General features: G+C 42.0%; 1 protein-coding gene across 17 annotated transcripts in view; it reads left to right on the top strand.

Annotated features, from left to right (window-relative positions):
* Positions 1 to 12,732, top strand: part of BNC2 (basonuclin zinc finger protein 2) — a 439,130-nt gene extending 426,398 nt beyond the window's left edge. For 13 of the 17 annotated variants that reach the window (XM_059656596.1, XM_059656595.1, XM_059656601.1 and 10 more), the window contains one exon: positions 2,778 to 12,732. In XM_059656596.1, the coding sequence (XP_059512579.1) occupies positions 2,778 to 3,438 (661 nt within the window). In that variant the 3' untranslated portion in view covers positions 3,439 to 12,732. Of the gene's footprint in view, positions 1 to 1,145; positions 1,180 to 2,777 lie in introns of all 17 variants that reach the window. The other 4 variants (XM_059656611.1, XM_059656613.1, XM_059656599.1 and 1 more) reach the window with 3 other exon arrangements.
* The last annotated feature ends 1,106 nt before the right edge of the window (positions 12,733 to 13,838 follow it).

Here is a 13,838-nt window from a genome sequence, read left to right on the forward strand (position 1 = left end):
GAGCTAATGCACTGCCATGAGTTCATCTCTATTATTGCATTACACCTGAATCAATTGATAAAGTAGCTTTTTTTTTTTAACCGAAGGATGGCACTTAATTGAATAAAAGTCAATGTAATTATATTAGCAGAGGCCAACAGTACTGCTGACAGCGGAAAAGGGACACTGTTGAGCCGAGGGCCAGAGAGCGTCTACACATTTCTGCACATCGTTTGGCTGACAGATATTGAGGGCTGGTACATCATCTAATTAGATTACAGATTTCTATTGCTGTAAGTGAGAAATGAGGAGAAGCATCTCTTCCTGGTAACATATCGGTGGAGATGTGTAATTTCACAAGTCATTTTAGAAAAGACATGTCCATCTGGGTGATCAGTGTGTCCTTTTGTCAATGTTAATTTATTCTTCCTTATTCAGTGTTTCTTTATGTGACTGCTGTGTTCTCAGCAGTCAATCTAGGAAGTGGTAACTGCAGATTTCTGAGAAGCAACACAGTTCTAGATTGCAGTCAGTCGCAAAATGTGTGCTTGTGAAATTAAGAAAGCGAGGGAGGGTGTTCAAGATAATAAACAGGGAAGTGTATGATTTCCTGACCTGCTTATAGCTGGCAGATTGTTTTATCAGCAGAGTGATAGTGCATAGTGTAACTCTATTTCCACGTTCTTGTAGTAACTCTGGTGGTGTCATACCTATATGTCACAGTAGGCATTTCCTGCACTCTTCTTAGCAACCTGCACTTGGAGAGATTATCTGCCATCTGACACCAAGAAATGGGGAGACTGTGTCAGAGCAGGGATCATGGGGACAACTTCTGTTTATCATTCACCTATCTGCACCCTGCATGCATCTGTGTAGAACTCATTTATGGATGACGCTGATGCTGTGAACTTGTTTTATCTTAATTTCATTTATGATTTTTGGATTATGCAGCTGATCTAAAAATCATCAAGACAGCATATGAGATGATCGCTTATGACAGAAAATGATTTTGTGATCAGAACATTTTAAATCCCTATATTGTTGTTTGTTTTTTTAAAAACCAAATGTCTAGAATGTGAATTTGTTTTCTTTCTCTCTCTCTCTTTCTCTCTCTTTCTCTCTCTCTCTCTGTCTCTCATTCTTGCTTTCTTTTGTGATCGATTTAGCAAAAGATTAGAAAGCTGATCTTATTATCACAAGGTAAGCTCAGCCTTCCTAAGCGCAGTGTGGAGAGGGCTGTGCCCCTCTCCCCCTTCACACCCAGAGTGCTATATATATTTATTGTTTTGTGTGGAAAGGTGGGGAAGTCTTTCTCACCTTTCTTGTCTCTGAGGCACATACCTCTCAACCACCTCTAAAAAATATTAGCCATGCTTGTCACCAAACGCAGTGACTCGTTTGGGTCTTCCATACTTTCTATTTAGTAATCAGGAGGTCTGGTGAACTTGATGCTGGCTATTCTAGGTCATTTCGATGATCACAATGACTTCTCCAAGATGTAGAGCTTCTGCCTTCATGGAGAAGCTTTTATGTATCTGTAATTTGTTTACTGGTTTATCTTCTGGAAGGGTAGCCCTCAATTTAGGTGCTTGTGAAACATGTGAGCCTTTGCAGGTGGAGAGAGGTATATGCCCAAGGGCACTTTGAAAATAAACGGGGGATGTAAATACACAGGCCATGTCTTTAGATAGATAATGACATGTCAGGTTTTGGAAGTCATGACATCCCTATGGATGTTCTGGGACAAATCCTACCTTTTTTTACACAAGCAAAGCACTCAGTGAGTGGAGGAAAAGTTTTGCTTGTCTAAGAAATACGGATTCCATTGTTACACTACAGAGACCATATGTTATCATTGTGCTTGATTTATTTATTTATTTTTTTGTATTGTGGGCATTTTATTCCTTTTGTCCCTTTGGGTTTCCTATTGTTTAATGTGATTTTTTTTTTAAAAAAAAGGTGGGTGGGTTTTATTTTTTTCCAAAAAGCAGTATCTGTTTTTCAACTTTAAAAAAGAATAATTAAATTTAAAAAGTTGAATTGCCTAATGAAAATTTTTCAACTCTAAAATGTAGCAACTTCTGAAAACTTTTCAATTGTAAAATGTTTTACTATTAGATTTAGCGGATATCCCAAATCAATCTTGGAAAAAGCATTTATGTTAAAAAGTCTGTAACCCTATTTCTAATTGCTAATATACTCAGCTAATATTTTTTCCTACCTAAAACTTGAAGTGTGGGGAGGTAAGGGGCAAGATTTCATTATTTTCTAAGTTAAACCTAAATTACCTAGATTATGTACTATTTTTAAATTGGATCCTTTTTAAATAAAGTGTTTGCTGTAGGAAAAAAAAAAGGTTTTCTGTTTTTAGGTCAATTTAAAATACTCAGTTTTGACAAGCAGCAAGTTCCCACTCTTTTATCCCACTTAATTTCTGTTCTAAAACCTCTGCTATGAGATTGTCTGTAGCTGATGCTGCGACCTAGCAAAGCAAACAGAACAATCATTGAGAAAAAGGTGCCTGGGTTCCCATGCACCCTACCATTGAAGAATTTTACTCTCTTATAAAAATTATGTTAATGAAAAGCTCCCTTATTGCACTTCCCACCACCACTTATTCCCAAATCCTGAGGATGTGGGGAAATGTTTGCTTTTATAATGGTGTAATTAGCAATGAATGTGCTTATTGGGTGCCTAGCGAAAAGCCGAATCCATTTTAAAATGCTCTCCTTTTTCTCCCCCTTCCCGCCCGCTACCCGCTACCCACCCCCCACCCCCCTTCCCTCTTGTTTTCCTAGACACAGTGCCAACATAAATCTGCATCGGAAACTGTTGACCAAAGAACTCGATGACATGGGCCTGGACTCCTCGCAGCCCTCCCTTAGCAAGGACCTCCGGGACGAGTTTTTGATGAAGATCTATGGAGCCCAGCACCCGCTGGGCCTGGACGTCAGGGAAGAGGCGTCCTCCCCCGCGGGCACCGAGGACTCGCACCTGAACGGGTACGGGCGCGGCATGGCGGAGGACTACATGGTCCTGGACCTGAGCACCACCTCCAGCCTGCAGTCCAGCAGCAGCGTCCACTCCTCCCGAGAGTCCGACGCGGGCAGCGACGAGGGCATCCTTCTGGACGACATCGACGGGGCGAGTGACAGTGGGGAGTCCGCGCACAAGGCCGAGGCCCCCGCCCTCCCTGGCGGCCTCGGGGCTGAAGTGTCGGGATCTCTGATGTTCAACAGCTTGTCCGGGAGCAATGGTGGGATCATGTGCAACATTTGCCACAAAATGTACAGCAACAAGGGCACCCTGAGGGTGCACTACAAAACGGTGCATTTGCGGGAAATGCACAAGTGCAAAGTCCCCGGTTGCAACATGATGTTTTCCTCTGTGCGAAGCCGAAACCGGCACAGTCAGAACCCTAATCTCCACAAAAACATTCCCTTCGTGTCAGTAGATTAGTCTCAGAACGGACACTACCAATGCCAGCTCTCACCAGACGGCCTACATATTTGAACTGCCATAGTCAGTGTGTGCTTGTGTACTTGTGTGTGTGTGCGTGCGTGTGTGTGTACGTGTACACACGTGTGCCTCTGCGTCTACATACACACACACACACACATATTTTCTTTTCTTTAGATATAAAATGATAAACACTAAGTGCTTTTGAATTTTTTTTTCCTTTATAGTTTTGGAAAAGGGGTGGGACCTTTCATTTGGGAGTGAGAACTAAGTACCCTTTAAAAACACATACACACACACATAAAGCGTGCAAGTAGCCCAAATTTTGACAGAATGGTAATTCTTGGTCCTCTCCAAAGAGACAGTTTGTTGTACCCATGACTGTTGCCTGCAAAAAAAAAAAGAAAGAAAGAAAAGGGATAAAAAAAAGAAAAATGAAACAAAAAAGGAACTTCTTAATAGCTGTCTTTTGTGAACTTTAAAGTTTTGAGAGAATCTTCAACTACAGCATGGCAGATTCACCTGTAAATATATAGCCTTGAGAGGCTAATGATGTAAAACAATTGTATTGATGTTGTTTATCTCTTTTGTTTAACTTTTACAGTTACATCCAGCTGTTAGATATGCAGGAAAAAAAATAGTTTGCTGGCTAGCTCTACTCATTTATGTTAGCATTAATGCACATTTTTTTAAAAAAACAAACAAAAAACATGGTCTTGTTTTTACTACCTGCTAGATATAGTGATAAAGAGGTGCTGGCATGCTTTACAGCACAGATCTGATTTTTTAAACGTCCTGTACTAGTACATAAATCCCGTCATGCACTTTTTTTCATACACTACAAGGGGATGTGTAATATCCATGCTTCTTTTTTACCCTTAAACTATTGCCATACTTTAAATAAGTGTCTTTTTTTAACAACAACAAAAAAAATTCACTTGCATAAAAATGGTCTGGTCAGTATAGGGCACAAATGCCAAACAAAAGTATTAATGTTAACACAAAACTGCCAACTTTGCACAAGTTTCCAGAAAAGAAAATACAATTAGTCACTCAACATAACCACAGGCCAATTTGTCGGCCACCAGAAAACCGCTTTAAAAAAAAGAAACACTTGGTGATTCTTTTAAGTGCCGAATGTTATTAGAATCAACATTGCATCCTTCTTGCTTATATGTTAAGTAACATAAAAGGAAAACAAAATTATGTGGTGTGAAACAGCCATGGCGTTTATTCTTTAGAGGCAGGATAATATTTCAGGATACAAAAGCCCAAATTACTCACTGTGGAACAAAGCTGCATACAGTAAGAGAGTTGAGCACACATTTCCAAGGACCTAACCTGTATCCTTTAAAAAGACAGAGAAAGTCTGAGCTGGGCGGGGCTGTTGTATGGCTGGCTGATTTGTTGCGAGTCCTGCAGTAGTGCTGTGATTCAGGCCCCTTTGATACACAAAATCAAAAGGCATTGAACAGCAGCCGCACTTGGAAGCTTTTAAAACATGTGCTGACCTTGAATTGAGCAACACTCCCTTCTGAAAAGCCAGAGGACGGGGGTTTAACACAGGATCTCTCACTGGTTAGTGTTTTGTGTTTCCCTGCGCGATTTGTCGGAGAGAAATGAAAACAAGCCTAAAACCAAGCAATCGAGAGTGAGAAAGGGGGGTGGGGGGATGGAGGGGAGAGGATTCTCCAAACCTGTTTTGTTTTGTTTTGTTTTGTTTCTGATGTTTACACATGTTGCCTGAGCTGGTTAACCACATCGGCAGCCTCAGCTACCACAACATACTGACTAAATGATGATATTTACTCTAGTTCAGTCTGCAGCCAAAACCATTAGGGTGTGCATTGCAGACTGTGTTTTGTTGTCTTTTTTTTTTTTCTTAAGTGAAGGGGGGGAAAGATAAACAAGGAATAGTTTGTCAAACAGTACACAGTAATTTCAAGAGAATGTATTTCTTTTCTGCGTTTAACGGCCTCACACATTTCTCGTCAATCTAAATGTTAGAAATACCTACCCCATTGTTTTAGCTTTTCATTTCATTTCCATTTTTCATATGTTTTGTAATTATTTTTTTCTATGTTCACATCAGCATTCACTTCCGTTAAATTTGCCAAAGGAAACTATTGATATGTTTCTGTTGTTGTTATTCCTATAGGACTTATTGTACCTCACAGTATTTATTGTTTCCAAAAAATAAGCATCATTAGTTGTGGATTCAGTATTTTTATTTGTGAAAAGTTCAGAAACAATAGATTCTTAGAGATAAGCTAGATGTGTCTTGGAGCTTTATCTTTTCATCTCCTTCAGAGGATGCTATGGGGTTCATTTAATTCTTCATTTGTTCCGCGGTGAGGAAAGACCAAAAGTACTTGCAGTACAAAAGAAACCTTACTAAACACTATGTCTCTTAAATGACAAATGTTTACGGTAAAAAAGCTGAGGAATTAGTAATAACTGTTGTTGTTTTCTTGTACCTTTGGATTCCCCAAAGTCCTAATGGCTTTATTTTGATGTTGTGTTAAATGGAATAGACAGAGATGTTTCCTTTTGTTTTATACCATACTAGACTCTGTACAGTATGTTTGTGAAAGATTGAACTAGAATAATGAAAGTTTGTTTGCAAACATGTTGGTCCTCTTAGCGTTCTCTGTGTTGCGCTGTTGACCCATTACCAAGTGATTCCGTTCAAAAGGGTGCGGGAAATGTTTTTAGCATCCCAACAGGCGATCACAGAAACAACTAGCTTTTTTGGAGTGTGTGGAGACAGAATTGTACCCAGTTTTATTAAAATAACACATTTTTATTTTTTTTTAAAGGTACACTCTTGGTTGAGCTGTTGGAACTCATCCTGTACAGAATCAATGTTTAGCCTGTTTAATTTAATGTCACCTGAGAGGTCAGGTAGCCCTAGTGAGTGACTTACCTAGCTTTCAGCAGGTCACATCAGCAAATGAACCAGGCTTAGAACTAATGTGTGTTACTTGCCACAATCGGGCTAAGGTGGATAGCCAGTTAGAACAAGTCTAGATGCGGCGAGATTCCCAAAGTAGAAATTCCCTCGCTCGGAAACATGGAAGTGCTCAGCGGCATTTTGTCAGAGAAATGGCAGTGAGTCCTGGACAGCTCACCCTACTTAAATATCTTCCCAAATTGCTACTAAAATCTTTTGTGCTTCAAATGCCCAGATGGAATGGTGGCCTTCTACATGGGTGAATAACATTTTCCAACACAAAGCCGATTTGCCTAAAAGGGACAAGGGGAGTGGATCATGAAACGTACAATGCTTTTAGTCCCAACGTATTGCTGGTTTAGGGTGTGTGCCTGGTGTGCAATGTTTTAACTTACCTACCACTCTAGTTAAGAGGTGATCCCACGGCTTATTTGCAAACAGGAAGGATAGAGAGATCAGCATGTTAATCATGGAGCCCTTCATCTTTGCCCATCCCTACTCATTTGCTTTTCACAGGAGATTCCTATTGTGCAGTGTTTTCTCTCTAGCTGCATCCATTCTGTGCTGGCTGAAAATTAATAGTGACGCTGGTTGTCATCCAAGCGGCTTTTTCCCATTTGATTGGTTTTAACCAGACTTTTGTCCCAGGTACAAAATTAGGAAGTATTATGAATGTGCATGTTCAGTAGACGATGTTGAAATTACTGTTCTGATCATTTTAAACTATGCTTTTGTAAATATCAGAAAAGCTTCTGCTTTAGGGAATATCTGCATGCTATGGAGGGGGATGACAAAGAGCAGGAGAAGGGATAGGTAATAAGTAATTTGGTTTTTAAAATGTGATAAAAAGCTTGACACTCTTTGTTCTGCCATTAATTGTATTGAAATAATTCAACCCAATGTAACGCATTTCCGGTCATAGTCCAGCCACCCCGTTCATCCTGTCACCTTCTAAAGGTTTACAGGTGTTAATATTTTCCTTCTGGAGATGATAAACATCTGTTTTTGAAAATGTCTTTAACACAAGGATGCCACTGTCATTGTAGTATATGATTCCTTTGGTTGTGAATTTCCAGGCCCTTTCAGTAAGAGGCAAATGGCACTTAACTGGTTAACAGCCCTGTTAGTGTATACATTGCTCTTAAAAAAAAAAAAAAAAAAAAGCAGGCTTTGACTGTACCATGAATGGGCTGTTCCAGAGGCATTCTCCTCATTTTACTCAGGAGAAACCATGCATTAGGTTCTCACCAAATAAAACAAATGTGACCTTTTGTTCCCCATCCTCTGTACACACCCCAGGTGTGTGCCAAGCCAATGAGAAGGGGAGCCCTTGGCAATTAGAACATAAAGAAGCCGGTAACCAGATTGAGGTGGACGTGCTGCTAACTGCTAGCAGTTGACCTGAGCAGTCCTAACTTGTACTTGGACTGTTAGTGTTGAGTTGACTAACAGAGTAAATAGAATTCAACTGTAATAAGACACGCTACATCTACTCTCCTAAAGAAACAAATCACCCAGAAAAACCTTGCCTTCTTTCTATCAACATGCTCCCTTTCTCAAGAACTTCTTTTTTAAAAAATTCTAACAAAATTTCATTTTTTTAAAAAAATACATATTCCCCCAAACTTGGAATATTTATTAAAGGATTTTGGTTTTTTCTTTTCAATTCTTTGTGTTATTTTGTTGTGTTTTTTTTTTAATGGGAAGGGTCTCCACAGGTAAGGAGGGCAAGAAAAGGCAGGTGCCACAAAGACTGGAGGGAACCCCAGCCGTTCCAGCGGCCCAGTGAGTGAGGCACACTAAGTAGAAGAGGCACCCACCCTGTTCGGGTGTAGCTAGAAGAGAAATAGTAAATGCACTGAAAGCGTGTGTTCCAGGCTGGTGCAATTCTGCCGGGCAATGGATGGGGCCGTGCTGATGCTGTGCCCTGCCTGTACCAGGTGAGGAAGGAGAAGAGCAAGGACAGCTATGTGGAACAGCTCAAGGTCCTGAGGGTCAGGAGGGCCAAGGAGGCAGTCATGCGGGGTTTTTCTGACTCTTTTTGGAGTGTGAAGTGATGCTGGAGTCCCTTAGAAAGCAAAAGGATGCTATGGGTCCACCTAGGTTATAGTAACGGCCGGTGGTCAAGCCTCGCCCTGACTGATGAGTAGAAGTGAGGGGTAGCCAGCTGGGTCTGTCCTCCATCACTGCTTTTGCTCGCCCCCGTAGCTATGATTGGAATGCTGCTTGGCTAAAGTTCTCTTGATCAAAATGTGAGCTCATTTACCTTCCTGCAAAACATCCAACTAACTTCTCTGTTTTCATGTCATCCGGCAACGCTAAACCACGTGTTGTAGTCTTACTTGTGCTAGTATTCAGGCCACATCTGATCCGTCCCAGAATCATTTTCCTATTTCCTGTAGTTGGAGAGTGGCTCACCATCAATGCTCATTTCCAGTTAGAATTACGTAAATCCAACTAGAAGTGAGCGGTGCGTTAATGTGTCATCACTCTTGCCCAGGCATCCCGGGCCCTGTCATCCGTATTCTCACATCTTGCACAGAATGACGTGGTCATTCGGCAGTAGCTGGACATCCGTACTGTCTTTCTGGCATTTGTTGAAAAATCCAAATGCCTAGTAACAGGGAGTTAAAAGCGAGGCATTTTTACAAGTACACTGAATTGGATCAGCGTTATTGTTCATTATAATGCTATATATTTTTTGAAGCAACGTACTATAGTTGTCATAAAACTATCTTTATCCTTCTTCTCTAAAGCATTGCTGTAAATTCATTTGACCTTTACTGCAAAAAAAAAAAAAGAAAGAAATCTTCTTTTCTATATAGAGCACCCAGACAAGGTTCGGTTTGTAACAAATAATGGACCATTACAAAGGAGGAAAGGGAGAAGCCTGGGCTGAGCAGCGAGAAGCTTCGGTTCAATTTCACCTCATATCTTTCTAATAACTTACTTGTCACTTTATTACCTTCCAGTAATGTGAACGCTGCTGACAAGACTGTCACACTAACAGCAGACAACACCCTCTCTGCTTCAGCCCCAGCTCCCCTGGCTACTTATTGCCCTGGCCCTGAAGGGACACAAACTAATAGTGCGCTTTCCAGTTCAGCACTTGGCCATCAAATATAAAAGGATGCGTAATTGCCTGTTTATCCCTTGTGAAGGGGAAATTGAGTACAAGGGCTAGGCTTTCCCACTGCGTTCCCTGAGGTACACACACTCGCTATCAGCCTCTCTCTCTCTCTCTCTCTCTCTCTCTCTCTCTCTCTCTCTCTCTCTTTCTCTCTCCCTCTCTCCACCACCTCTCCCTCCCCTCCCACCACTTAGACCCATACACACTCGCACAAAACTGCATCTTTGCTAAGCCCAGGGCTGCCTCTAGATACCCTCTCCAGCCATTAAGTGGACAGTAACAACATGACTTCTTAAATAAAGGGTCAGTAGAGAGATGCTGGCTATAACAGCATTCTTCGCATCTTTGGAACTTAAGTATTGCCATTGCACACCCATGCATTGGGGGAGTACTGGGTATGGCCCTGTAATTTCCCACCCGTCAGTGGCATAGACACTGACTTGTTCTGTAAGGGAAGCCTTACAATATATTTCTTCCCCTTCAGAAAGTTCACATTGTAAACCAATTGGCTGTGCATGGTGGTAAAGAAAAGCGCTTGTTTTTAGCGTTGGCATCCAAACATTGTTTTACACGTATAGATGTATCTCTCAATGAAAACCTCCAAACCCACAGTGTGACGTGACAGATTAACCTTCATTCTTGTTTAAACTGGACTGACAATCTGAAAAAATAAAAGGCACGGGGGTCTGTATTCTAATCAATGAAACAGAGACTACCCTATACCTAAAGGTTAAACTCCCCACTGTGGGAGAGTTTTCCCAAGTACAAGTACAATGAGCTTTACAAAATCAAGTGACGAGGGGACAAAAGGTACTGAGGAAAAACACGTGGAAATGTTATATTCCAAAATACCTTGAGCCCAAGTAACCTGTAGGCATTGTATTGGCTGCTATTCCTGCATATTGAACTCCATAAAGGACGGTTGACAAGTGGCTAATTAGTGACTAAAGTAAGTGCAAGGTCTATTTGTGACCTTCGGGATATGGAACTTGGGGACCCCACACTTCCTTTCAGCTCCCCAGGCCAGTCTGATAGATGCTGTTGATCTGGCTGCAACAGTTACATTGCAAATAGATTTGTCAACCGAATAAGACACATGTAGGCGTCGTCTTTGATGTGACCTTATGGAAAGAGAGAAACAAAGCATACTTAGAGGCAGACACCTTCACGGGTCTGATTTGACAGATGTGTGCTAAGCAGGTTCATGAACCAGTCTGGGTACTGGGAAGAAAGCACTTTGAGCAAGGATTCTCGGTGTCAGAGAAAAGCAATTGACCTGAGATTTTTTTAAGTTCCTCCAGGATGTGTATATTATAATCATTTCTCAAACAGCATATTAGAATCTTTCATTAAAAACTCAGTTGCCAAAATTGCACAGAGTCTGCTAATAGTAGCATTTCCCCCTTTAAATAACAGGGATGCTTAAGGACATTTCTAAGTTTTTTAAAGCTTTTTTTTTTTAATCTTCATTTTTTTAAAGAATCTTTGAAGAGAAGGAAGAACCGAAAAAGGTATTTTAACAAAAATGGAGAGACATAGATAGTATAAAAATATATTTCTTGAAGAGAGAGAGAGAGTATCTAAGTGCTATACCAAGACTCTATAAGGCTTCCTGTTGCCAAATGTGATGTTGAAATAATGCACAAGGAAGATGGCAAATCAATCCATTATTACCCGGCTCTGCCCACGTCTGTTAGGGAATTCGAGGGTTGAGGGGTGACTCGGGAGACCCTGGAGGTGTGAGAGGCCCACTCATCATTTTCCTAAAGGGGGTGGGGAGGAAAGCTCTACCCTCTTGGTAGCCCCCTGCAAGGTGACCTGACCTGGCCCTGTGTCGGTGGGCGCCTGGCTGCCTGCCTTTTCCGTGCGAGGAGTCAGAACATCCCCGCGCTGGTGATTCAGTGCTGCGGCCGGGAGAAGCATTGATTCATGAGGTACGATGCTCTTGAACTCCTGGACAATGTGCTGAGCTCGTCGGTTCACTTGAGATGTATACACCAAGGCTGATTGTTTATTTTTCCTTCACCTAGTACTCAATTTGGAGCGTTTTTGCATGTCTTTGTACAGAGTAATCCATTCCTCTCATTGCCTATCTTAATCTCCCCTGACCTTTCCATTCTCTTTCCACTGCACCCTTTGCTCTTCTGATCTCACCCACCCCCTTAAAAAAATAAACCTTTTCTTAAGCCAGAAGGTAGAACACTCCTTCATCCCGATGTTGATCGCTTTGGAAACATTTGTGTTCTACCCTGTCCAGGGTTTACATAACGTGAATTAAGTGAATGAGATGTTCTAGTATTATATATTAACCCAATATGGAAGATTTATAATATATGGTGCACTTGCTTTCCTGTGCAAACTTTGGTTCAGCTGCCCTGCGGAGAAATCTTAGCCTTTTCCTACCAATGCCCGTGTGAGAAGTGCAGGAGAGCTCCATTTGGGTCCGTGGAGGTCAAGGGGGGAGGAATGGGGAGCCACCAGGAGGCTTCGGTCTGTGGCCACCTGGGCCTTTCCTCGCAGGTGGAGGTGAGCCGGGGCTTTGGGGGAGGAAAGCGCTCTGTTCTCTCTGCGGATCATGGTGGGTCCTTTCAGACCTGGCGGCATCCCTCACCCAGTTGGGAGGACACTCACCTTTCTTCCCCGCCCCACCCCCACTGGCCCGTCTCCGTTACAAAAACATTTGACTCAACCTGCATATGGGACAGCAGAAGTGGCCAAAGGGGACGGAAATATCTTGAGGAAAAGGAATTTTCACCAAGATATGTCTGCTCCCTCCCCCAGAGTTTGGGGGTTTCTGCTTTTTTGTTGTTGTGTCGTGCTCATCTGCATCAGACCAGTCTCGTCTGCTAAGCCTGTTGGGGAACCAGAGTCTGAACCATGAAAGGTGGCGGCACCGAGGGATGGGGACCGCGCGCATTACCCTGGTCGCATCATCGTGACGTCGGTAGCTTCATAAATACTGTATGTACCTTGAACAAGGGTTTTCGTTTTGTTTTGTTTTTATTGGTAGCCTAAGAGAATTAAAAGTTTTTATTTGCTATTTCCTTGGTTGTATTTTCTGTACTATAACTGTCTACAGTATGTCTTTTGCATAAAATGCATAAGGGTTTGGGGATGTAAATGGAATTTTATTCATATTTTGTCCAAATACCTCTTGTAATTTGTATCAAAATTCTTGTACAATTTTTATATTAAAGATTTATCAGTCACTGATCTCTTCTTACTGTCTTGATTTGAAGAAACCTCAATAAACTCCAATAGACCTCTACAAAATACACCTAGTAACCCGTCAGCTCACATTGTAATTCACCTATTGAAACGCACTTGCTGGATAATACAGAGTCAATCTCCTATTGGGACTAAGTTCTGGTTTATTGCATATACTTCTTAGGAAGATCAAACTCGTCTCTTGCTCAGAAGGCAACGCTGAGTCAGGGCTACACCCATCCCAGCCAGTCCCGGGTGAGCCCCGCCAACACCGACCTGAGTCCTTCCTCGCCAAGCTATCCTTTGGGGCTGCCTTTTCTGTGTCTCCAGAATCCCTTTCCCCCAGAGCCTCTGCCCGAGCTCTTTTAAGGAACGGAAGATCAGGGAAGCACTTAGATACCTTTGCACCTTAGCTTTCTGCAAATAGGCTTCCTTCCCTCCCCACCTGTGAAATTTGTGGACAGCAGCAACAGGATAATGCAGGGGTCCTGAAACTACGGCCCGCGGGCCACATGCAAATACAAATATTGTATTTGTTCCCATTTTGTTTACTTCAAAATAAGATATGTGCAGTGTGCATAGGAATTTGTTCATAGTTTTTTGGTTTTTTTTAAACTATAGTCCGGCCCTCCAACGGTCTGAGGGACAGTGAACTGGCCCCCTGTTTAAAAAGGTTGAGGACCCCTGGATAATGACTCTCTATATATATTTCAGACTCACTGCTATGTTTCGGTTTATATTCTCTTGGCAGTGGTTTTCTGTGGATTGAGCTCGTTATAATCTAGGAATAAAACTAGCAAATAGAAAGATGTCATAACCAGCAACATTTCCTCCTGTCATACTGCTTGAGGGACAGTGGGGAAGAGTTTACCCACTCATTACCCACCTCTTAAACCAATCCTAGCTAAAAATTGGAAGGGAGACTAAGGACTCGCCCTTGCTATTTAGTATTTTCTCTTCATCCCTAGAGCCAGATTTGTCCAAATGCCCCCAGCTTGTACCATCCACTTCTCCAATGTCCTCTAACCTCTAACCAGGGAAATGAGCTACCCTCACTCTATAGCAACCCCCAGCCCAGGCATCTGGCCAGTAAGAAGCTGGACAGGCTGT

Source organism: Myotis daubentonii, chromosome 11 (assembly GCF_963259705.1).
Source record: "Myotis daubentonii chromosome 11, mMyoDau2.1, whole genome shotgun sequence".
Lineage (NCBI taxonomy): Eukaryota > Metazoa > Chordata > Mammalia > Chiroptera > Vespertilionidae > Myotis > Myotis daubentonii.